This window comes from Cydia strobilella, chromosome 15 (assembly GCF_947568885.1).
Source record: "Cydia strobilella chromosome 15, ilCydStro3.1, whole genome shotgun sequence".
Taxonomy (NCBI): Eukaryota; Metazoa; Arthropoda; class Insecta; order Lepidoptera; family Tortricidae; genus Cydia; species Cydia strobilella.
Window position 1 is genome coordinate 15,591,894 of NC_086055.1, and position 23,622 is coordinate 15,615,515.

Here is a 23,622-nt window from a genome sequence, read left to right on the forward strand (position 1 = left end):
CCCAGTACACACTGGGGACCGAGACTATTGATAGAGTTTTCTCTGTCAAAGATCTTGGAGTGGTTTTTGATGAGCGCCTTACTTTTCATGAGCATATGCGGACACTCGCTAAAGGTTGTTTTCAAAAACTTGGGTTCGTGATCCGCAATGTCAAGGATTTCCGAGACACTGGGGCCATTGCGATGGTTTTCAACGCCTTAGTGAGGAGCAAGCTTGAGGCTTCATCTATTATTTGGAACCCGTACGAGTCCTCGTACGCCTTACTTCTAGAGAAAATCCAAAAGGCCTTTTTGAGATTTCTGTACAAAAAAAGATATGGGTACTACCCCTTTTTGTACCCAACAAAATTCTTACTAGGCTGCCTTGGATATAATTCTCTAGAGGTAAGGCGCAACAACATCTTGCTGACTACGGCTTGTCGCATATTGCGCGGTGACTCGGACTGCCCGGAACTGGTAGCTGGAGTCTTGAGGTTGTACGTCCCGGATATTCCTCGAGTCTGCTTGAGGCCGCGAACGCGTCCACTATTGTCTGTGCCGGCAGCGCGCACAGTATCGCATAGAAACTCGCCACTCCTCCGCGCGTTATCGCTGCTCAATGCACTCCTGACATCAGCACCAGAGTGCGACTTGTTTGCGTGGAGATGGGCGAATGTGTGCCAGGAGTGTCTGAGGTTTTGTGAGATGAAGGATGATAGGCTTTCCAGCACTTGCATTTGACTTGACTATTTGTATTTTACTTTATATATATTTTGTATTTGTAATTTGTATACCTGTAACTAGTTTAATTATTCGGTGTATTGGCCTATGCTGTGATGCCGTGTAAATAATTTAAATAAATAATAATAAATAATCCGTTTTCATAGTTTTATTTCATGTGTAAAAAGTGTTTAAAAGTAAAATAACAAAATACCTAAATTCCCCTAACTTCGCCACCGGTCTCAAACTTCGCCTAGTCATTTTTTTTACACATCTATGCGTATCGTGTATCTAAGATTTCACCTACATTTTCGAAATTACCATCCTGGTTGATTTAGTATTCGATCTTGTTACATATTAGCCAAAAAGAGCTTGCTTTAATATTTATTTTTACATGAAAAATAAATCAAGTGCGAGGCGGTTTTGAGCACAATTTCCCAGCATTCCCGAAGTTCTTGAATACTGCTTGTGTTGTAGATTTCATCTCGACCATACTATATAAAGCCTGACCAGAAATATATGATCATTGTCAAGAGGGCGCTGTTATTTTCAATGTATGGGGTGACAGTTCAGTATAGTATGAAAAGTTAGTTCCAGTGAAATTTCGCAACATGGCGCGTGATCATATATTCCTGGTCAGGCTTTTAATTCACATTTCACTCCCTTAGGCCTCCTTCGCCGCTTCCCTCGTACGGAATTTATGATCGAGTTTCCAGTTTCATAACTTCAGCCGCTTCTACAATAAAATAAATCATACTGTGTTGAGTAGGTACGCAACGGAACCTAGTCAAATATTTCGCACCTAACACGATCACGTTCGGTACCACCAAGTCAAGAATCCATTGAAGTAAGCGTAGTGGTAGGCAAGTGGTAGGGCTATTATTGTGGTGTCGCGGCGCGCGGTCAACGCGCGCGAGTTAACGTTCTTAATTCAAAATTGGAACTTGGGATTTGTAAGGTGAGTGTTTGTTTTTAATTTTTGATTATTATTATGTACGTTAGTTTTTTTAAATGTGGCCAGTGTTTAATTTAAAGTTTTGTAGACTTTTGCTAAAAAAAGTTTTAGAGGGTTTAAAACTTATAATGGTGAAACTAAAAGTTTACTAATACAGTTTCGGAAACAACAAATTTTGAAATAAGTCTATAAAATATACTTAAAGATTATGCAATAAATGATCTAGTTAGTTGATTGAAAAATAAACCTAGACTTAAGTGAACGGCATTTTTTACCGGACATTTCATTTAGGTTTTGCAAAACCTGCAGATCTAGAAATCTGTTACGCAAATAATTGCTCACTTAAATAGTGAAATATCTACTTATATAACTGCATCGTTTTATACTGTTAATTATAGGTTAACAATATATAATTTTCGGGAAACTTCCGATTGCGATTATCTAAGAAAATCATGTGTTTGCATGCAATTCAAATAACATCTACAGAGTTAATTATATATATAGGTACTTGTGCAAATAATGAATCTCAGCATTTTCACGAGAAAATATTCTTTACCTACCAATGTTGTACCAACTACCAGGAACATGTAGGTATTTAAATTTAATGTAGGTACTATTTACTTTTTAGAAACTGAACTAATTTTGGGTTAAGTTTCGACTCAGAATCACGAGGACTATTGATTAAAACAAACAAAAAAGTGATTTAATATGTGTTCAAACCGCGAAAGTTTTAAATGTTATAAAGAAAAAAGTGTTCCCAAATTTTTTTATACAAATTTTGGTGTCAGTTTTGTGACGGTCCATACAATACAAAATGTATGTGAAAATGCGCCACAAAACCGAAATTTATTTCGGACACTTACCTATTTCTTTTTTATACTCAGTTGGTCAAGCAAACCTTGTCAGTGGAAAAAGGCGGCAAATTAAAAAAATCTAGGCACGAAGGGTTATCGTCCCATAGAAAATTTGAATTTCGCGCCTTTTTAGGGTTCCGTACCCAAAGGGTAAAAACGGGACCCTATTACTAAGACTCCGCTGTCCGTCTGTCTGTCCGTCTGCCTGTCCGTCTGTCACCAGGCTGTATCTCATGAACCGTGATAGCTAGACAGTTGAAATTTTCACAGATGGTGTATTTCTGTTGCCGCTATAACAACAAATACTAAAAACAGAATAAAATAGAGATTTAAGTGGGGCTCCCATACAACAAACGTGATTTTTGACCGAAGTTAAGCAACGTCGGGCGGGGTCAGTACTTGGATGGGTGACCGTTTTTATAGATAATGGTACGGAACCCTTCGTGTGCGAGTCCGACTCGCACTTGGCCGGTTTTTCTGTATTTCTGACAAACAATATCATGCCAGATGAGGGGAACCCCTAACAGGCCAATTCGAACGTATACTGATATCTAAATCATGTAATTTGTCGTGTATTTTGCTCGTACTTGTCCATCATGTATTGGCGCACGATAACTATGTAAATGACATCATTCAGATATCATTCTGATGTCAGTGCTCGTTCGAATGGGCCTGTAAGTTAATGATGAATAATTAGTTTCATTACCTGGGTTGGCTGGGTTTGCTGAAAGGAAACTTTCGCGTTAATTTACGTTTCCGTGTTTTAGTGAATCTACGAATAATATGATGTTTATTATGTATACCTACTTTAAAAATACATAACTTGCCACTTGTAGAGTTAAAAATACAAACATAGTGATAACCGATTATGTGGATTGCTCGGGTGCAGCCCTACGATTGGTGTCGATGGTCACACTATGTGTGGCGCGTCCCGCACTGTCAGACGAGCATCGCCCGCCATTACGGCGTCGGAGTGTGATTTACCTAAGCTATGCCTGTTTTCCGTGGTTTTATGTATTAAATCCTTTATTTAATGATGTATGGTGTTTTCTCCTCTAATAATAGTTTTTTTAATATTCCCTACAGTTTATGCAAACTGATAGTCAGTGGGCCCCTTTAGATATATTTTTTGTTAAAAAGATTTATTTATTTATTTATTTATTATTATCGGAGATCCAACAGCTGTTAACATGTCTATAGGTTTTATAAATATGATACAAAAAGCCAATTACAGGTTCTCACCAGTAGATACATATTAACAAACACGATTGGTGGTTAGCACTATTGCACGATTCCTACATTTACACGCCAAAGCTATAGTAAACTCATAATTCGAAATTAACTAAAGAAAATACACAAAGAAAAAGAAAAAATACAGCACAATGAAATTTCAATAAGGCATGCCCACCTAAAGAACTCCTCCGTCAGGAATTAGAGTATTTAATGTAGTTAGAGTACTTAGAGTCAACCAAATCGAAACCATGATAAAAATATAATATTTTGTAATCAAAAAATGTTCTAAATACATTTTAAACATTAAATATACCTAGTTTTTGGTTATTTTTATTGTGTATTTTTTCTTTTTAGGTACCTACTTAAAAAGAATAAATGAAAAAAATTAAATAAAAAAAGAACACACAAAAAAAAAAAACAGTCAAAAAATCCCATCCCGCGTCATCCCAGGCGCAAAGGTGCCTAACACGCTCACCGCGTTGAATCGCGATGGATAACCTTTGCTCAAAGACGCGGTGAATAACCTCTGCACATTTTAGGGTTCCGTACCCAAAGGGTAAAAACGGGACCCTATTACTAAGACTCCGCTGTCCGTCTGTCTGTCCGTCTGTCCGTCTGTCACCAGGCTGTATCTCATGAACCGTAATGCTAGACAGTTTAAATTTTCACAGATGATGTATTTCTGTTGCCGCTATAACAACAAATACTAAAAACAGAATAAAATAGAGATTTAAGTGGGGCTCCCATACAACAAACGTGATTTTTGACCGAAGTTAAGCAACGTCGGGCGGGGTCAGTAATTGGATGGGTGTCCGTTTTTTTAGTTAATGGTACGGAACCCTTCGTGTGAGTCCGACTCGCACTTGGCCGGTTTTTTTTAATTTCAAACTATAAGGACTCTGCTAAATTCCAATACTCGGTATACAGTACGGAACCATCTTACAGGTAACAAAACTGGCTCTACGCTCTCTTACGTGACTACAAACTTATCAATGGCGCTGGTAAAACACTGACCGAAACAAATTGAACTAGTTCCAACACTTTGTAACAGCAAAGATAAGTTTGTTCGCTGCAGCCTATTCACCTATATTAACCAGTTAAACGTCTTTCGCTATGATGTAAGGTTGTGTACAGTCAACGGCAAATATACAGTAGTGTTGTAGCTGCTCCTACCTATAGTTTACTTAGGGGTGCAAAGTTACCCTATTGTGGGCCAAATTAATAGGCCCCGCCAACAAAGAGAGATTAATATACAGAGTGACCTTAGCTATTGGACAAACCCTGAAATATGTTTGTATGTTTCTTTTTGTTGTCAATTTCCAATAATTGACAACAAAAAGAAACATACTGTATTAATCATTGGCAGTGCTTTTGACAATTTGTTCGGAAATATGCGGCAATGATGACATTTGTCAAAAGTCAGAATCTTATTAGTGTTATAAATACAAAAGATATTTTTGATTATCTTGCATTAAATTTGCATTTTAATTATTGTAAGCAAGCCATTGAATAATATTATGAAAAGTTGTATTAATTTCAAATTCAAAGTCACGGTCTTGATCATGTTCTATAAATACTGTGCATCATTAGAGTATCATTGGATGTATGGTACTACTAATAGTGATGTCATTAATATAAATTAAAAACAATAGGGGTCCTAAACGCTCCCTTGTGGCACACCATATTCCATTGTCATGCTAGTTGAAATGTTTATTTTTTCTTTCCTAGTTATAGTACAGATCTGAGTTAATTCCGTACGCTGGTCTCGATTATTAAGGTAAGATTTTAAAAGATTTAAGGCATTACCATTACCACGGATGCCATATCTACTTAGTTTTTCAATTAAAAGCTTGTGATAGAATAGAATAATATTTATTCAGGCAACATTACAAAAATACATTAGAAAAAATCTCTCACACTGATTGGAGCATGCGCATGCGTGTCAATCAAAACAAGCAAGCGCAAGAGCTCCGCCGCGAACCCTCCGAAGGGTGCACGACAGCCGCCACAGTCTCCTGGCCGTAGTGGCAGGGAGATGATGGGACAGTGCATTAGTTCGGCATTGGACCTCCCAACATCTTACTTTAGGTACTAACATAGTAATTAAGTATACATATTTGTAACTAACAAAATAGGTATGGATTGTGTCGTCCGAAATAAATGTTTTTTTTTAAACCAGTTCAAAACCATATAACATAATTGGTAAATTAGAAACGTTCTCCCAATACCTTCATAAAATGCTAAGTTGCTAACTTGTTTGTATTGCGCTTGGAATGCAGACAGTTTTTTTTGTAACATTTACGATAATGTCGCTAGACGATATATTTTTAATTAACGATGTAAGTTTTGAATATGGTAAATCGGTTAGTCTCAATCGATCGTCAACATGACCTATTCTATGAAATAGGTATTGCTTATATTTACAAACTGAGGCACATAATCTATATATAATATTTATAATAACATACTCGTATAATTCAATATAACATTGTATTGGCATAGTGATCAGTAATTAATAAATGACTGCCGAACATATCTCGAGATTAGATGATTCAACGGAGTTTTAATTTTAGGTATGTAATTTATACGTAGGTATGTCAGTCTATATAAGGTATTTATATTATTTATCCCACCAAAAACATTTCATGTAAAATTGGCGGCCAAGACTCACTAGCCATCCACTGTAAAGTTATCAGCTCTCAGAAAAAGCTTAGTCCCTAAGCCCTGACTTTACCAACGCTATACCTTGGTTGAAAAACTATGGCTTTGCCATTTCATAGATCTTTTGCATGTCATAACTTGACCTTGATAGATCTTGCCTGAATCAAAATTAAACAAGGAAATATCTCAACTGATGATTTATGGTGTAACACCGGAGAGACACCGTTTTTGGTGGCTGAATAGACCGATGCGACTTGCGAAACAGACAGAGGTTGGCGGAAAACGGTACTGAGACGCCTTGTCGTCATTTTCGCCTCTTGTCACTCTTGTCAGCGAGTGCGGCGACTCAGAGGGCCTACCGCGAACCACGTTCGACGTGTTGCCTCCGTGTCATTCTTACGTACGAATTTACAAGTGCGACACAGAGAGGCAACACTGTCGAACGTGGTTCGTAGTAGGCCCTCAGCTCTCATCACAAAACTTGCGATCCTCCACATCACGTTTGCGCCATTCCCGCCTCCCAGTCTCGGTGTGGTTTTTCGCGAAGGGCATCTGAAATGGAATAGGTAGGTATAGTACACGTGCCACAAGGTTACTTATAAAGGTGTTTGACACTAACCTATGTTTTGTAATAGAAGACGCCAAATTATCACAATTCTGAGTAAATTAGCAACTCGACGAATAGGTTTGAATAAGGCCACGGCTTTTAATGAGCGTTCAAAGGCGCATAATCAAAATGATTTATTATTCTTACTTTTATTGATCACAAATATTTATCATACAATTTAACTTCAAATTTATATTTATTCTATAAAACATATTCCTTTATCCTGGTAGGTGTTTCTTTACTTTTCTTTTTAACCGACTTCAAGATTTCAAAGGAGGAGGTTCTCAATTCGGTTGTTTTTTTTTTTTTAATGTTTGTTACTCCATAACTCCGTCATTTCTGGACTGATTTTGAAAATTCATTTTTTGAATGTAAGTATATACATACAGATTGGTCCCGTTTTTGTCAAAAAGCAGTTCTGATGATGAGATCCATGAGGAATCGAGGGAACTCCACAAATGTTAAAGGCATACATATAGTGATTTTAGTATTTTCATCAACAAATCAAGCACTTACATTTAAAAAAGTGACATTTGATGAAGTGGAACTGCTGATGATGATCAGAACGGAACTCTTCAATGACGCATAGTTCACGTTTGGCGATTTGTCCTCTTCGTTATTCTTGTTAAGCAAGTTAGGTTTTCAAGAAACATTTTTGTCAAGCTCGAGTTCTGATGATGGGATCCATGAGGAATCGAGGGAACTCCTGAAATGTGAAAGGCATACATATAGTGATTTTTTTCTTTATCAACAAATCCAGCATTTACATTTAAAAAAGTGCATTTGATGAAATGGAAACTGCTGATAATGATCAGAATGGAACTCTTCAATGACACATAGTTCACGTTTGGCGATTTGTTCTCTTCCTTATGGACCCAGACCTAAACTTGGACCCGGACTGGGACCCGGACCCGGGTCTGAACATGGACCCCAACCCGGACCCGGACCCGGACCGAACTCTGACCCAAACTTGGACCCGGACAGCCGGACACGGACCCGGACTCTGATCCGGACCCGGAAATGCTACTAGAAAAGTGGGTTAGGTGGGTGGTTGGGTTTTGAACTGCGATTCTCACAGAACATAACTGCTATCAGAAAAGTAGGTTAGGTTAGAGCTGTGACCCTTACAGAAACGAAATGCTATCAGAAAAGTCACTTTTTAAAATGGAAGTGCTGGATTTGTTTATAAAAGTACAAAAATCACTATATGTATGCCTTTCACATTTGAGGAGTTCCCTCGATTCCTCATGGATCCCATCATCAGAATTCGAGCTTGACAAAAATGTTTCTACATTATTAGGCAAAAGATGCTGTCTTTTTCATTTCATTGTCTGGAATCTAAGAGTGCACCATCAACAATAAGTGAACTTTCAGCGGCATCCCCCATTGAAGTCGGTTTTTTTTTCTTAAAAATTACTTTATAATGTTATAATATATTATGTTGTTCTGTTGCAACAGTAGAAAGTTCTTCTAGTTTAGATTTCTTCTTCTTTGTCGTTATACTCTTTGCAGTGTCGTGGTCAACTGCTGACATCAGGCACAGATGTTGTTTGTCGTACGATTTCTCGCCATTTTCCGCGGTTGGAGATCATTCTGGGAAATGCGTTCAGGGGTCCTTCCATGGCAGACTGATTTTGTAGATATTATATATAGTAGGAAAACTAAACATAAATAATTTTACAAATAAAAGGAAGTCAACGTGCAACGAAAATTGAAATGGCCACCCATTTCTGTTAATCCTATCAGCTTTGCGCAAGAAAAAAAAAATTACACTATAACAGAAAATCATTTAGCAAAGACGCTCAAAAGTTGCACAAACCCTTGTACGGAAACTGACTCGCGAAAAACCTCGCTATCGGTTACTTTATGACATAATATACACATCACGCGTTAACTTCTTAAATGTAAATAAAATCTCTGGCAAAAACTGGTCTCTAGGCCGGCAGAAATTCACGAGACATTCTGTTTCGACTATGACCTAATAGTGACTAGTCTATTTTAACTTGACCTCTTTGATCCTCAGAAACAGTTTTTTGCGTTACTCCAGAAATTTCCGACCAATGTACTGTCGGTCGCGGTAGTACTAGAGCGATACGACAATCAAACCATTAAGAGCATACTCCCAGCCTACGCCCACCCGCCCCACCCCACACTTGCGTCTTTTGAGCGTCGAAGCTTCCAGCTTTTGACTAGACAGTCAGCGCTATGGAAAATGGCGTCGCTGCGCAGTTGCGCCAACATTGCGTCGAGCAGCAGCCATACGGCCCAGCCACGACATTGCGCGCCCGGCGGCGGCCGCGGCAATCATAGGTGGGAACGAAAGGTCCGATCGCTGTGTCTCTCCAATGGTTGCCGCCGCCGCCACCGCCGGTCGCGCAATGTCGTGGCCGGGCTGATAGAGTTGACTATAGACGCAGACGCTCGGGAGACGCTAGTCTGGGGGCCCTAAAGGCGTCGACAACGCACTCTGGTGTTGCAGGTCCATGGACAGCAGTAATCGCTTACCATCAGCTGATTCGTCTGCTCGTTTGCCTCATATCATAAAAAAAATATTATAAAAAGGTAATGTGTTCAATTTGAATGAAATATGGTCCATGTTTAGCGTGACTTCAACTCAGTATTAGACTAATAGTATTAGTCCACGAACTGTCAAATCGTATGGGTTACCATGATGGCCACACACTAATAATATTAGACTAATACCAGTCGAGAAATAGGTCGCTTGTGTATACAATGGTAGCTTGCTCTTTTACTGGTACATTCAGGAAGCGCGTGGTTGAAATGTAGAAATGTGTGGCCTAATGTGGATTTTTAGGTGGCCACGTAATCGAAAGCGTTAGGTATGTTGTGAGATGAGATGAGTTAAGGCTACGTCTTGTTACGCGATGAGCGGGAAGGTTACCGGCCTTAATATGAATCCTGCTAATATTATAAACGTGAAATGTTGTAAGTGGATTTGCGACGGAATATAAGCTCTCATTAGTCTCATTACATTTTTTTGACTTCGAAAAACGGGCCATATGACTGACATTTGACACATATCACTGAAAATGATCCCTTCTAAAAAAATACCCCACCCGCAGGATTTAATTTAACCCAATTAGGCCCGCTTGCACCATCCCACTAACCCGGGGTTAAGCGGTTAAACCGTTAACACAGTGTCAAATTGCACTGGTAACCATGGTAACTCCCGGTTAACCCCGGGATAGTGTTATGGTGCAAGTGGGCCTTACACAATTTCCCTCGATTAAAAAAAGTTGTGATTGATCAATAAAAGTTTCGACTGAATAAAAGTTTCGACTCCCACCGCGAAAAAAAATATAGCAAACCACCACCAAAAGTACAAAATTCGACACGTCTTTCGTCTATCTACGAGGCATCATCAGGGGCCCATTTCTCGAATGATAATTATTATTATTAGTCTAATATTACTAGTGTGTTGTCATGGTAACCCATACGATTTGATAGTTCGTGGACAAATAATATTAGCCTAATATCGTACGAGAAATGGGCCCCAGGAGATGCTGGAGACGTTGCCGGTCTGGCGGGGATTTTCGTTGCCGTACTCAGTGTGAGAACTTTGTTTCAATAAGATGTTCTTAATATCAATTAATCTGAATCATAAAAACGTACTTATCACGAATTCCTTGTTTGGAGCTAAGTAGTATCAAGTTTACGTAGTTTTCCTACTAGCTATGCCCAGGAGTTTTCTACATAACTATTATACCTATCAGCTATTTATTAAGTAGGTTTAGTTTAAATTTTCTCAAATGATTTTTACGCTTAAGACCCTAATCTGTTAAACAAAAGCTATTGTTTCTTTTGTGCGAGCGGTCGGCCATTGTATGCCATTGTGTGCCATTGTGTCTGAGCGCTCAAACACAATGGCACGCGCCGTGGCACGCGCTCAAACACAATGGCCGAACGCTACAAACCATGGCTTTTGTTTAACAGATTTGGCTTCTAAGAAGATTTATTATACAAGAAGACGATATCGTCGTTAGTATTACTCAACCTCATATCTGTAACAATAATTTGATGGAAATGTCGCTTTTCTTTCATTCTGAATACGGGTGTTTTTGTCATCAAATGAGTGTTGCAGATACGAGGTTGAGTAAGTATAGCGGCGATATGTTTATGAACTTTATCTTAAAATCTGTCTGCGATTTACTGCTTTTCTGCGAGTTTAAACTTTATATGCTAAATTTGCATACTTACGCAATATTTTCGCAGGCAACATTTCGGTCACAAGTCTCATTAAGTCACTTCAGTCTCGATTAAGATCGCTCGGTGACCGATTTGTCTCCAAAGTCACAGATATAAAGCATCTTGGTTTATTTTCAGCACAAATACTTTCGCGGTTATGCAATTTGAGATAGTTGCCATTGTTGGAAATGTAGACGAAGTTTTTGCAAGGATTTATAAAACCTCAACTCGTGATTATTTATTGTCTTATTATTATATAAATGAGGGCTACCGTTTTCGTGCTTACCAGTTGGCGCCACTGTACATGTAGGTCCCTACAACATTCACAGTGACATCATATAGTGACATGAAGTAATAGATTGTGTCACAAGGGAGCAAAGTGACATATTAACGGCGAGGGCGTACATTGAATCCTGAACGAAGCGAAGGATTCTTAAATAGAATCCTGAGCGTAGTGAGAGATTCAAGTGTTAACGCCCAAGGTGGAAATAATTTTGCTACCATGTCACACATGTCATAAATTATTATGGTAGGAGAACAGATAAATTTTTGGTCCCAAAAATATATAATGAAATAGAATGGTTAAGAGGAGATAATAAATATAGCATATTGGAAGTAAAGAACAAATTAAAAAAAACACTTATAGATAACTTACCTTGACTTAGCAACCGTGTATTATTATTTAAATTATAATTGTTGTTGTTTGTTATTTTAGCATAGTGTATCCTTTAGGTAGAAACATTTATTTGTATAAGGATGCTTTATTACTTTATTATATAGGTATATTTTTTCTAAGACTAACTTTAATGTCAAACTTAGGGTAAGCATAGTAAGATAGCAACTTAAGTAAGCATAAAATTGTAAAAAAGAGCGCTTTCTCGCCAACAAACTGCATACGCCTTTGAAAAATAAATGAAAAAAAAAAAAAAAAAAAAAAACATACTGTTTTTACATCACCTATGAGGAAATTGTTATGTTCCAAAATATTATTTAACCCAAAAATATTGTATACAAAAAAGGAAACAAATCATGTCCTAGAACAGAAAAGTGCTACTTTGATCCCCCCTAGCAGGGAAGAAAAGTTCCACTTTGATCCCTCCTAGCGGGGAAGAAAAAGCCATTTTTCGTATTGGTGATGTGAAATAGTAGATTGTGTCACAAGGGAGCAAAATGCCATATTTACGGCGAGGGCGTACAATTGAATCCTAAACGAAGCGAAGGATTCTATAATAGAATCCCGAGAGTAGCCTACCTAGTTTACCACGAAATGGAAAAAAAAGTACAACTTTGATCCCTCCTAGCAGGGAAGAAAAAGTCCGTTTTCAAATTGGTGATGTGAAAAATACATTGCAACATTTATAAATACAACGGCCAATACCTGGGTAAACATTACATTATAATAATCATAAGAGTCAGCAGCAAGCTATAAAGAAAACATAATAGAGTAGGTACCGTAACCACAGATAATATAATACTAGTCCATAACTTAGTGTTGAGTAATCTAAAGAGGTATTTCAGAATACTTTACACACTGAATGCAACGCTCTTAGAATAGTTGAGGTTCTCGTTGTTAAGTGTGATTTATGTTCACTAATAGAGCGGTACTGTCATAGTAAATTTTGTAACCACAGTAAATTCACTGCCATCTATCGACACACTTTAAAACTAAAAATAAAAAACCAAAAACAAAAAAAGCCAAACCAAAAATAATAAACTAAAAATGAAGATTTATAAAAAATACGATAAAATATATTTAAATATAGATAAAAAAAAATTTTATTTGCATTAATTTTTTTTATGATTTTGACCCATGCTCTTTCACTGATATGCGTTAAAATTGTTAAATAACAAACGAAACCGTCAACGCCCTCTATACGAGAGTAGAGCAAAGGTAGTGGCGCCATCTGATCGAGAATCAAATTTTCGTGATTTTCGAGGCACGTTTTTTCCTTAAGACTGTATCCATCTATTACGGAGTTATATCTATCTTTTATGGTCACAAATTATCTGACGCTCATAATGGCGTAATAGGTAGGTACTTCTTAATTACTTAATTCACAACACTAACTAACTACGTATAGCAACAGTAAGGCGACCCTTGTGAAACTACCTATACAGTGTGGAAAAAAATTATGGGCACTGGAGGGAAAGTACTTTAAACCTTAAGTTAGCTCATTTTACTTATAGGAAACATTCTTTTATTTAAAAAAAGTAACAAAACTGAATTTTAAGAATTTTTAAAATTCGCTTGTCTCGCCCGGGAATCGAACCGACTAAAAATTCTAAAAAATAAACACCCTCTATTTTATTTTAATAGTCGATACAGTTAATGTTAATGATAACATTTCTCCAAGAAACATTAGGTCTTACACTCATCTGTCGTACTAAATATCCATATAATAAAAACGAATATTTAGTGCTTAAGAATATTTTTAGACAAGCGAAAAAAATTATTAAAAATCTGAATGCAGTTTTAATAATTTTTAACAATAAAAGAATTTTGCTTTAAGTAAAATGAGCTACCTTAAGTAAGGGTTTCCTCCAGGGCCCATTAAATTTACCCACCCTGTATAGTAAATTATAAACTGAAATAGATGTCATATATAAGCCACCCCTATAATGGAAATGGCACCAGTAATGGGACGGTATAGACTAATCTTGTAAAATAAGTAATTATAATATTCAGTTTCCGAACTCTTGCAACATTTTACCATAAATATATTTTTTTTCCTCGCAAGTGTGTTGAAAAACGTCGTATGAAACGCGTGTGCATTGGTCATTACACACATCGGCTTTCTTATTGCGCGCTTGCTTATAGCTCGCGCGCACAATATCGCCTCGTGTGTAATGACCAACTTAGCACACTTGTATCGCAAATAGCACCAAATCGACCCTCTGCAAATAATTTTACTTAAATTCTTGAATCGATGTACGAAATTATTTGTTTCGATTATTCGATTGATGTAATTGGCATCCCTACAAAGGAGTACCACAATTAATTAATCCATAAATGGGGTATTTTAAAAATAAACCCCTAAATAACTTTAATTTCTAAATCTTAGAATGATTTAGAATTATTCTGTGCATCCACTCGAAATGCGGCTAGTCTTCCTAAAATTCATAGTTTAGAAATATTTCCGCGTTTTCCGCTTTAAGAACAAAGCCTGTTTTCCTTTTGAGCGGCATACCATTATGAATTCAGTTTTCTATTTGAGATTTCAATCTGAATTTGAGTGGAAAAATGTTCTAACATGAATTGTGCAACTGAACAAAGGTTTCAACTATCTCAAACACACGAGATTGTATAAGGGTGGTATTACCTTCCAATTTCTTGGTCCAATGTGTATTTGCGTCTCACATTTTGCTTAATAGGAGAGTGAGACGCAATGGATGGCAAATTGGACAGGTGTGGAATACCACGCTTACTTACAAAATTGAATCAGAACACTATACATATTACATTACACTATTGTCCGAGTTTTGTATTCAAAGACAAAGCATTTATTGCGAAAATATTACGTATTGTATTTATTAGTACAATGTTTCAGATGTTACAAAAAGCTTTTGACGATGCACATTATTAATTCTACAGGGGCCCATTTCTCGAACGGTATTAGACTAATATTATTAGTCCACGAACTGTCACGTATGAGTTGCCATGACAGCACACTAATAATATTAGACTAATATCGTTCGAGAAATGGGCCCCTGGCTTGACTCAAAAGGTAGTTAATAATTGGATCATTAATTTTGCCAAAAAGTTAGAAAGATAAAGTAAAAATGTCTCAAAACTACTAACTTTTACATAGACTACCTATGTAGGCATGAAAGGCATGACATAGGGTCATTGCGCTAGTTTTGGTCCACTTGGCGAAATTTGAATATAACCTAAAGCTGCAAAAATTTGGACTTATTGCAATCCTTAATGATATTTCGCAAGTAGCAAATTAAAATGAAATATATTATTTGCTAATCCGTCAAGTGGACGAAAACTAGAGCAAAAAATATGGTCTTGAAATACCTTCTCCTTCTTCCTACCCTTATCCCACGTTATGTGGGGTCGGCACAACATGTTTTTCTCTTCCATTCTCCTCTATCTTTCGTCACCTCAGCACTCACTCCTTTCTTTCTCATATCCTCTTTTACACAATCCATCCATCGCTTTTTGGGTCTACCATACGCTCTCCGTCCATCAACATTCATCCCTAACATTCTTTTGCCTATATGGCATTCATCCCTCCTCATCACATGCCCATACCACGCTAACCTACTACTTCTTATCTTCTCCGTTACTGGTGCTACTTTCAAACTTCCCCTAATATACTCATTCTTAATCCGATCCTTCCTCGTCACTCCACACATCCATCTCAACATTCTCATTTCCGCTGCGTGCACTCTTCTTTCATCCGTCACTTTCGTCGCCCAGCATTCTGATCCATACATTACAACAGGTCTCACGATCGTCCTGTAAATTTTCCCCTTAAGTTTAAGAGGCATTCGTGGATCGCAAGTTGTTCCAGAGACCTGTCGCCATTTCATCCATCCCGCATTTATTCTATTTTTCACGTCACGGTCGATGCGTCCGTCGCTCTGGATCAATGACCCAAGGTACCGGAAGTCGGAGCAGACTGGTAGGGATACACCATCTAAGGCAATATGGGAAAAACTGGTTAGACCACCGAAATCGCAGAACATGTGCTCCGTTTTGGTTCTGCTTATTTTCAGTCCCACACTTTCCAGCTTTTCTTGCCATTTTACCAGCCTGCTCTGGACCTCAAGTGCATTATCTCCGACAAGAACAAGGTCTTGAAATACCTACCTACTGATAGTCAAATAAAAATAAACCGCAATAATCCCGTAATCTTGCAATATCCTGTTCAAAATCTTTTGCATAATATTAGACTAATTTAAACGATACTTATTCGAAGTCGATTTTATTACCGCATTAATTACTGCGATGAAATCATTTGGTAATGTTTTTGGCAAACAAGTATGTGTTAAGCGTAAAATAGATAGGTATGTATGACATTGGTCACGTTTATCAACTAAAACATTTATTTATTTTAATAGTCTTGTTCCTTCAAAAGTTAGTTTCCGAGTTAGTATATAGTATACCTATAGTTCCCGACTCATCTTCCCATGAAAAATTATTGTGTCTATAGATCGGTTTTCAACATTCTGAGGCTATAATTTTCAAATTTGCCCTTATTTTTTTATTTTTTTTATTTTTTTATGTGATATTCAGCAAACGAGCAGACGAGCCGCCCGATGGGAAGCAGTCATCGTCGCCCATGGACGTAAGCAACATCACAGGAGCCACTTAAGCATTGCCGACCCTTGAGAACCCTAAATACCCGCTTATTTAGTGATGAAAATTCAATATTCGAATCACTGCTTGGGTCAGGTGGGGTCAATAAGACGGGTAAAAATAAGACTTTTTAACACTCAAAAACGTATTCTATTTCATTCCCATTCCATTTAAAATAAGTCTACGCACAAGGCTTTCCTTTAAATGGAATAGGAATGAAATATGTATAATAAGTTTTTGAGTGTTAAAAACTTTTATTATTTTTACCCGTGTCAGGCTCACTGCGATTTCGTCGCGTCGCTACAAGTAGGTACATGCTGCCCACACCAATTTTGGTGTCTAACCATAGTAGTTGCCGCGCAACGCTACGGAACCACACGGAACGGACGCCGTTCGCGCTTGCGCCACCTAGCGGCCATATCTGTCGTAATAGACGCATTTTATTAGAGTGAAACTCCTGTACCTAGTACTATTATTTATTCCGTGCCCGTGTCTTATATTTACCTGACCCTCCCCAAATTGACGATAATTTGAACCTGTCCTCTCTATTGAAATTTCAAAGATTTCTCTCATTTTAAAAAGCACGCCTTATTATAAGCACGACGTAGAGATAATTATTGTGTTTACCTACTGTGAACGAGCAGGTTGGTTATGTTTATCCACACACAGGTTATTGGCACAACGGCTAAGGAACTAAATATTTAACAACTTTCAACATTTACATACATAATTATATTTATTCTTACATTTTCCTGGTTAGGTTGCAGTTCTGTATCGTGTTCTGATTAGGAAAATCTAAAAAGTAGAAGATTTTTTTTTTCACGCTTGAGGTTTTTTTTGACTGCTGAAGTTTAGTGAATTTAAGTACCTACTTTGGAAAACTAGTATTACTCTATTCTATAACGTATTTTAATTTCGAACAAAATTGTCAAAAAATGTTTTTGTGACACACTTTTACAACTGACTATACTTCTTCTCATTTGCATGTCTATCAAGTACGAGACCTTTCTAATGAGCTTGCTCGATGTGTGTGTGTTTCTCCATCGAGGAGTTCCGTACCTTCCCACTGCATCATCAGTTCAGCACCATGCATGGCCGTGCTTACTGTAAAATAAGATTATATACCTAAGTTGCGAAACTATATTTTTTTATACTACGTCAGTGGCATACAAGCATACGGCCCGGCTGATGATAAGCAGTCTCCGTAGCCTATGAACGCCTGCAACTCCAGAGGTGTTACATGCGCGTTGGCGACCCACACTCCACACCCTCGCTGAGCTCTGGGAACCTTACTCACCGGCAGGAACACAACACTATGAGTAGGGTAAGGTAAGGGTAGGGTGAAGAATATTCCTTATATTATTTATCGCGTGATAAATACATATAAGGCTTCACATATTCAGTCAGTATCAGTAGCGGATGAAACAACGCCAAAAGTATCTGCCACCCTGGAATACTTTTTCAAATAGTTTAAAAGTATCTAACAAACCTAACGCTACGTAGGCGAACAACACGCGAACGCGAAGCGAAGCAATGCGGCGCGGGGTGAATCAATCATTTGATACCTAGAAGTGTCCTACGTGGGATCTCGTTGCGAACGCGAACGCCGTGGCAACGCCGTGCCGCGCCGCGCCGCGCCGCGCCGCGCCGCTTCGCGTTCACAAGTTGTTCGCGCTGCGTAATTTGCGTAAAAACAAACTATAAGAGAACGGTATATATTTTTGACGCGTAGTCTGCGCTACTTTTGATGTTAACTGTTCATTTTAAAAGAAATCCCCTCTTTTCGCTTTTAGACAGTCTCACACTGAAAGATTTACAATCGATTCGATAATCAACAACCTTTATTACTTGTCAGACTCGATTTGGCAACCCCAATTGCCCACGAAAACCTCTGAGGTCAGAATTGCGCGTTAAATTCATAACGTAGTCGTTCCTTGACCGTGTTTCATATTGGCATGGTTTCGACATGTAAGGAAAATTTCTGGGATTTAAAGTTTAATCAAGACGACAAATGCAGACGCGTGTTTGCTGTTCTTTTAATGATCTCATAAAAATTGAATTGATTAAATGTTTACGATTACGTTACATCGTAATCGCACAGAGTTTGCGATGTCAAAGTGGAATTGTCTCCTAAAGGTGCCGTAGCTTCAGCGAGCGGAGTTTTTGAAAAATCGTACCGCTTCTTTAGTAATCTTAATCTTCTTTAGTAAATTTAATTAGTAATCTTGAGGATTTTCTCTAGGGACTTTAGTGATTCGATTTTTTGACTTTCGCTCGATAGAAAAAAAATCACGAAAATAGATCTAAAACGCACTTTAAACATTTATAACAATGCCCAAAGGCTAAAAACATGAAAATTGCTTCTCAAAATGAGCAATTTTATTTATGAGGGAACTCAGCTATTGCATTTTTTTTAAGTTACAACAAATTAAAATTCAAAAACATTATACTTAATCGCGGTTAGGGTTGCCACCTATACTATAATATATATAGTATCGTACTATATTTTAGTCACTTGTACTATATATTATACAAAAACAATATAGTACGAAAAATACTATATTTTCATCACTCAAGAATGGGGTATACAAATGTTCCCGATATCGCATCGTATGCGACTTGGATTTTTAATTCGCCTCAAATCGGTGCCTTTTTTTAAAATTTCCTAGTAGGTAAATACTATATTTTTTCAATATTTTGACAAAAATACTATATGTGTATAGAATAAGGTGGCAACCCTAATCGCGGTCCCGAGCTACGGCCGAGCGAGTACTTGGCCGGTTTTTGAGCTCTAGTCGGACTTCTATATATATTCTGATAATTAGAATTTAATTCTTTGAGTCTACATACATAATTATGTATGTGGTGTTATATGGCGTGCCGTTAATAATGAATTGGCGTGTTTGAAATAAAACTTATTTGATTTATTAGGTTTTTATTTAACTTTAAATTAGAGTTTTGAATGATTCACGGGTAGGTTCACTAGACTTATATTAACTTTAAATGTTTGTTAGTCTGTTTTTAAAAGATCAAATCTCACAAACCATTTGAAATAACCAGTTACCGAAGTGCAATTTTAGTTAAATTGCAAAATTATGTAACCATAAAAACCCAGTAATAAAACCCAACCTCTTTCAAATTCGTTTCTAGTAGGAAATGCGTGTTTTATATTTTACGCCTCTTTATCAAAGATAATTTAAAATCAAAGCGGTTCTGTGATAATGAACTAAACTTTTTTTTATAAAGCCAAAGGAAAGGAAGAATTAAAGGATTGGGTACGTAGTTTATAAAAATGGATAAAAACTTTGTTGATACTTAAAATTACAAACAGTGGACTTAATGCTAGAATTCTCTACCAGCATGCAGAAAGCAAGTTTCTTAATTTAAAAAAAATGTGACATTGTTACAGAAAGAATCTGCTGAAACGGATACCTCCAAACCCTATCTTCCTTAACCGAAGAAAACCGGATAGGAAAATCCCGAGAAAATAAGTTTTCATTCGAAAGGCGTCCTGTTGAAATTGGTCGTTCAGAAAAATATCTTAAGAGGAAAAATATCCGTGCTTAAAAGTAGCTATTTTATGGAAAATTTTGATATTTCACTAATGTCGATTCGACATAATAGAGCAAAAAGGTTACAGTACTTTACCGCACTACTTTCCGAGCCTATGTCGAAAATTTAAATGGCCATATGTACTGTAAGACGTTGTACGATACACGTGCGAATATTCGCACTTGTATCGTAATGTAATATACACGTGCGAATATTCGCACTTGTATCGTAATGTAATAATAGCTTTATTAATGTTTCAAAGAATTTGCACCTAGACATTTGCTTGTTGTCTTTATCAATGCTTACTTTTGAAATTTCAGTGCTCATTTAAATAAATTACGTGCATAAATAAGCCTTATGAATTTTAATTGTTTCCCGCTGTACTTATATGATTATTTTATGCAATTATGCAAGTCTTAGACTTAAGAAAGGAAACAATTTGAGCCTACGTAAGATCCAGCCGACGCATAAACACTATATTTATAATACTACTTTAAAATAGAAATCGTTACGTAAGTATATTTATGCCACAAACACAAACTTACGTTGTTTTGCATTTTGCAACTGGCCACATTAGAAAAAAACTAATTAGTCATAAACAATATAAAAGTATTTTTTAAACACGCAACAGACCAAGGAAAATGAGTGTCGTTTTGCGCCAAAAAGTAAAAGCTATAGTTGGTCAAGCAAATCTTGTCAGTAGAAAAAGACGCGAAATTCTAATTTTCTATGGGACGATATCCATTCGCGCCTACATTTTTCAAACTTTCCGCCTTTTTCTACTGACAAGATTTGCTTTGACCAACTATAATTATATATAACTAAGAGCGATAGCTGGCGCTCTTCTATGTCGTACATGAAGGCCAATCCAGACGGGGCAATTATTCGCCCTATCTAATGAAATTGTCTGTAATCCACATTTGACTTTGTTTTTATTTTGATACCTGTTAATTCCTAGGTTTGAAGTAATTTAGGACGAAATACGAGTATTATATAACATTTTGTATCAAATACAAAATTAATTAACTAGCTTGTTTTAATACTTTTAATAATTCTTGTTGGGATATAATTTTGACAGTTGCCTTCCCCATTGCAACGGACTAAGACCCAACACCTAACAGCCATTCACTTTCACTAAATCGCTATTATTTTTTGCAGATCAAGAAGCAAGAAGCTGTGGAAGTGCCCATTCGATTCGAAGACAGTGTTGTGAAAATATCGATTGTGGTTTGTGAAGTGCTGTGTGTGGATTCTAGATTGTTTGCCAGACCGAAAAATACAAAATGGTATGTTTATTATTTTATATTCTAATAATAAACCTATTCCTATTTGCTATTGTAGATTTTAATATGCAAAATGGATTTAACAAATACATTTTGTTAGCCCATTGTAGGCCGTATTTAGTAATTACATTCTCATATATTAAATTTTAGAATTCCTTACAATTTCTTCGCTAATTTATTTACGTGAAAGCGAGTTTCTTTGCGGTGGTTCTTGGTAATGTTTGATCCAGGAGTTTGAAGAGTATCAGCTCTGTTCCAAAATGATATAAGGCATTTTTGGCATGAAATGTTTTTTTTTGGAATATAGCGTATAGGTTTTTTAAATTTTTAATTTCATAGTTATGTTATAATTCACAAATTTATTTACATACAAGATATATACAGTGGTACTACGTAAACATATTTATGTTATTATTTGGACGTAAATAAATGTTACTAATTAGAACTATTCAGAAGACGTCATACGAGAATAATTATCTAACCATTCTCGTTCACACCGTGATTGGTGTGTCAAATCTATAAATTCTAGTCCATCAAATGTAAATAAAATGATGCAACAGCTTTACGGAAGCTTAGAAAACATTTTGTCTTAAATGTCATGACTAAAATCAATATGTAAATGGGTAGCCGAGATGCAGGTGAATAGCATAACTACATAATATATTATAAGTTTATTCTCCTTTTTGACGTGATAACGGTGATAACGTCTTATAAATCGATGAACGCCGGTAGCATGCACGAAAAAGTGTCACGTCGTGGACACATCTCCATAGTTTCGCCAAACCGGCCAAGTACGAGTCGGACTCGCGCACGAAGGTTTCCGTACCATTACGCAAAAAAAGGCAAAAAAATCACGTTTGTTGTATGGGAGCCCCACTTAAATATTTATTTATAGCGGCAACAGAAATAAGTACATCATTCTGAGAATCTGAACTGTGGGTGACAGACAGACGGACAGACCGACGGACAGACGGATAGTGAAGTCTTAGTAATAGGGTCCCGTTTTTACCCTTTGGGTACGGAACCCTAAAAATGTATCGGGATGAAGATACGAACCAAAATCCCACGTGAACATGTTCATAGAACATTTAAATTTTTGTCTACAATCGTCACTTGGCAAAGCCAGCTCATCTACTGGTTTTAAAACCCCTTTATTTCAAAAATGTATTCATTTCATTTATCAGCTAAAGAAATACGCAGCATACATATTTATTCATCATCATTGGTTGTACTTAGTTGTTTTGTTGCGGCGCTTGTGGGTTTTCAGGCCTGTCCAGACGGGGACAATTTTTCGCCAATCTGATTAAATTGTCCGATCAAATCAGGCCGTGCGAACGCCAATTTGGCTCGCCGAATTCGACCGCTGATTATGACCGATAATACCGATAAAACGCGGTGCGGACGCAAGAATACCAATTTGTGACGCTAGTATTCACGTTTGAGGGAATTTTTTAAATTTAGAAACCTCAAATATCACCATAAATATAAAATTGGTGAACGTGGCCAAATTGGCGTTTGCGTCCGCGCCAACTGATTTGATCGGACAATTTAATCAGATTGGCGAAAAATTGTTCCCGTCTGGACAGATCTGGATCCTGCATCGCCGTTGATGGCTATAGGTATACAAGTAGTTATAGACGCGCCACCTAGCGACCAGGGGTAAGAGAAAGAATATTCATATAAAATGTATACTACGCAATTTATCCGGTTTGCATGTCCAACGTCTTTTGTCTTTCACTCTTATAAATTTCGGTATTTCGCCAAAGCCTCCTTGCTATGATGCCCACATGATGCCATAACCCGACCATGAAAAAATGTCCGGTCGGTGATAAAGACAAAGCATTTTCTCTTTCCTCTTATAGGAATCGCAATAAGACTATCTTTCTCTATAAAAGAGTGTCAGGCCCTTGCATGGTCCTATAGCACCGCGTCATTTCTTGGTTATGGTTACCTAACCTAATGGTTGTCCCAATGGCAAGGCTGCTATTATCCTCTAAAGGAAGCAGACCATTTGAATTAATGCAGTGCTAACGAACCTTCGCGTTTGAAAATAGTTACTCTGATATCCAGAGGGCTTACTCTGGTTATCAGAACGCTTTCCGCGAGTATAATATTGAAATTTCTTTGATTGCCCAGCCGTTTTTTACAAGTTTTTTTAACTTACAATGTGCCTTCATGAGCCTGAGCAAACATCGCTGAGGCACTACAATACCGCGGCAACCAGCATCCTAAATGCATCATTGCATTTAACAATTAACTTTATTC

General features: G+C 37.2%; 1 protein-coding gene across 1 annotated transcript in view; it reads left to right on the forward strand.

The window, feature by feature from the left end:
* Positions 1–1,568: 1,568 nt before the first annotated feature.
* Positions 1,569–23,622, forward strand: part of LOC134747632 (UDP-glucosyltransferase 2) — a 57,341-nt gene continuing 35,287 nt past the window's right edge. The window contains exons 1-2 of the mRNA XM_063682237.1: positions 1,569–1,656; positions 21,233–21,360. Of these exons, the coding sequence (XP_063538307.1) occupies positions 21,358–21,360 (3 nt within the window). The 5' untranslated portion in view covers positions 1,569–1,656; positions 21,233–21,357. The remainder of the gene's footprint in view (positions 1,657–21,232; positions 21,361–23,622) is intronic.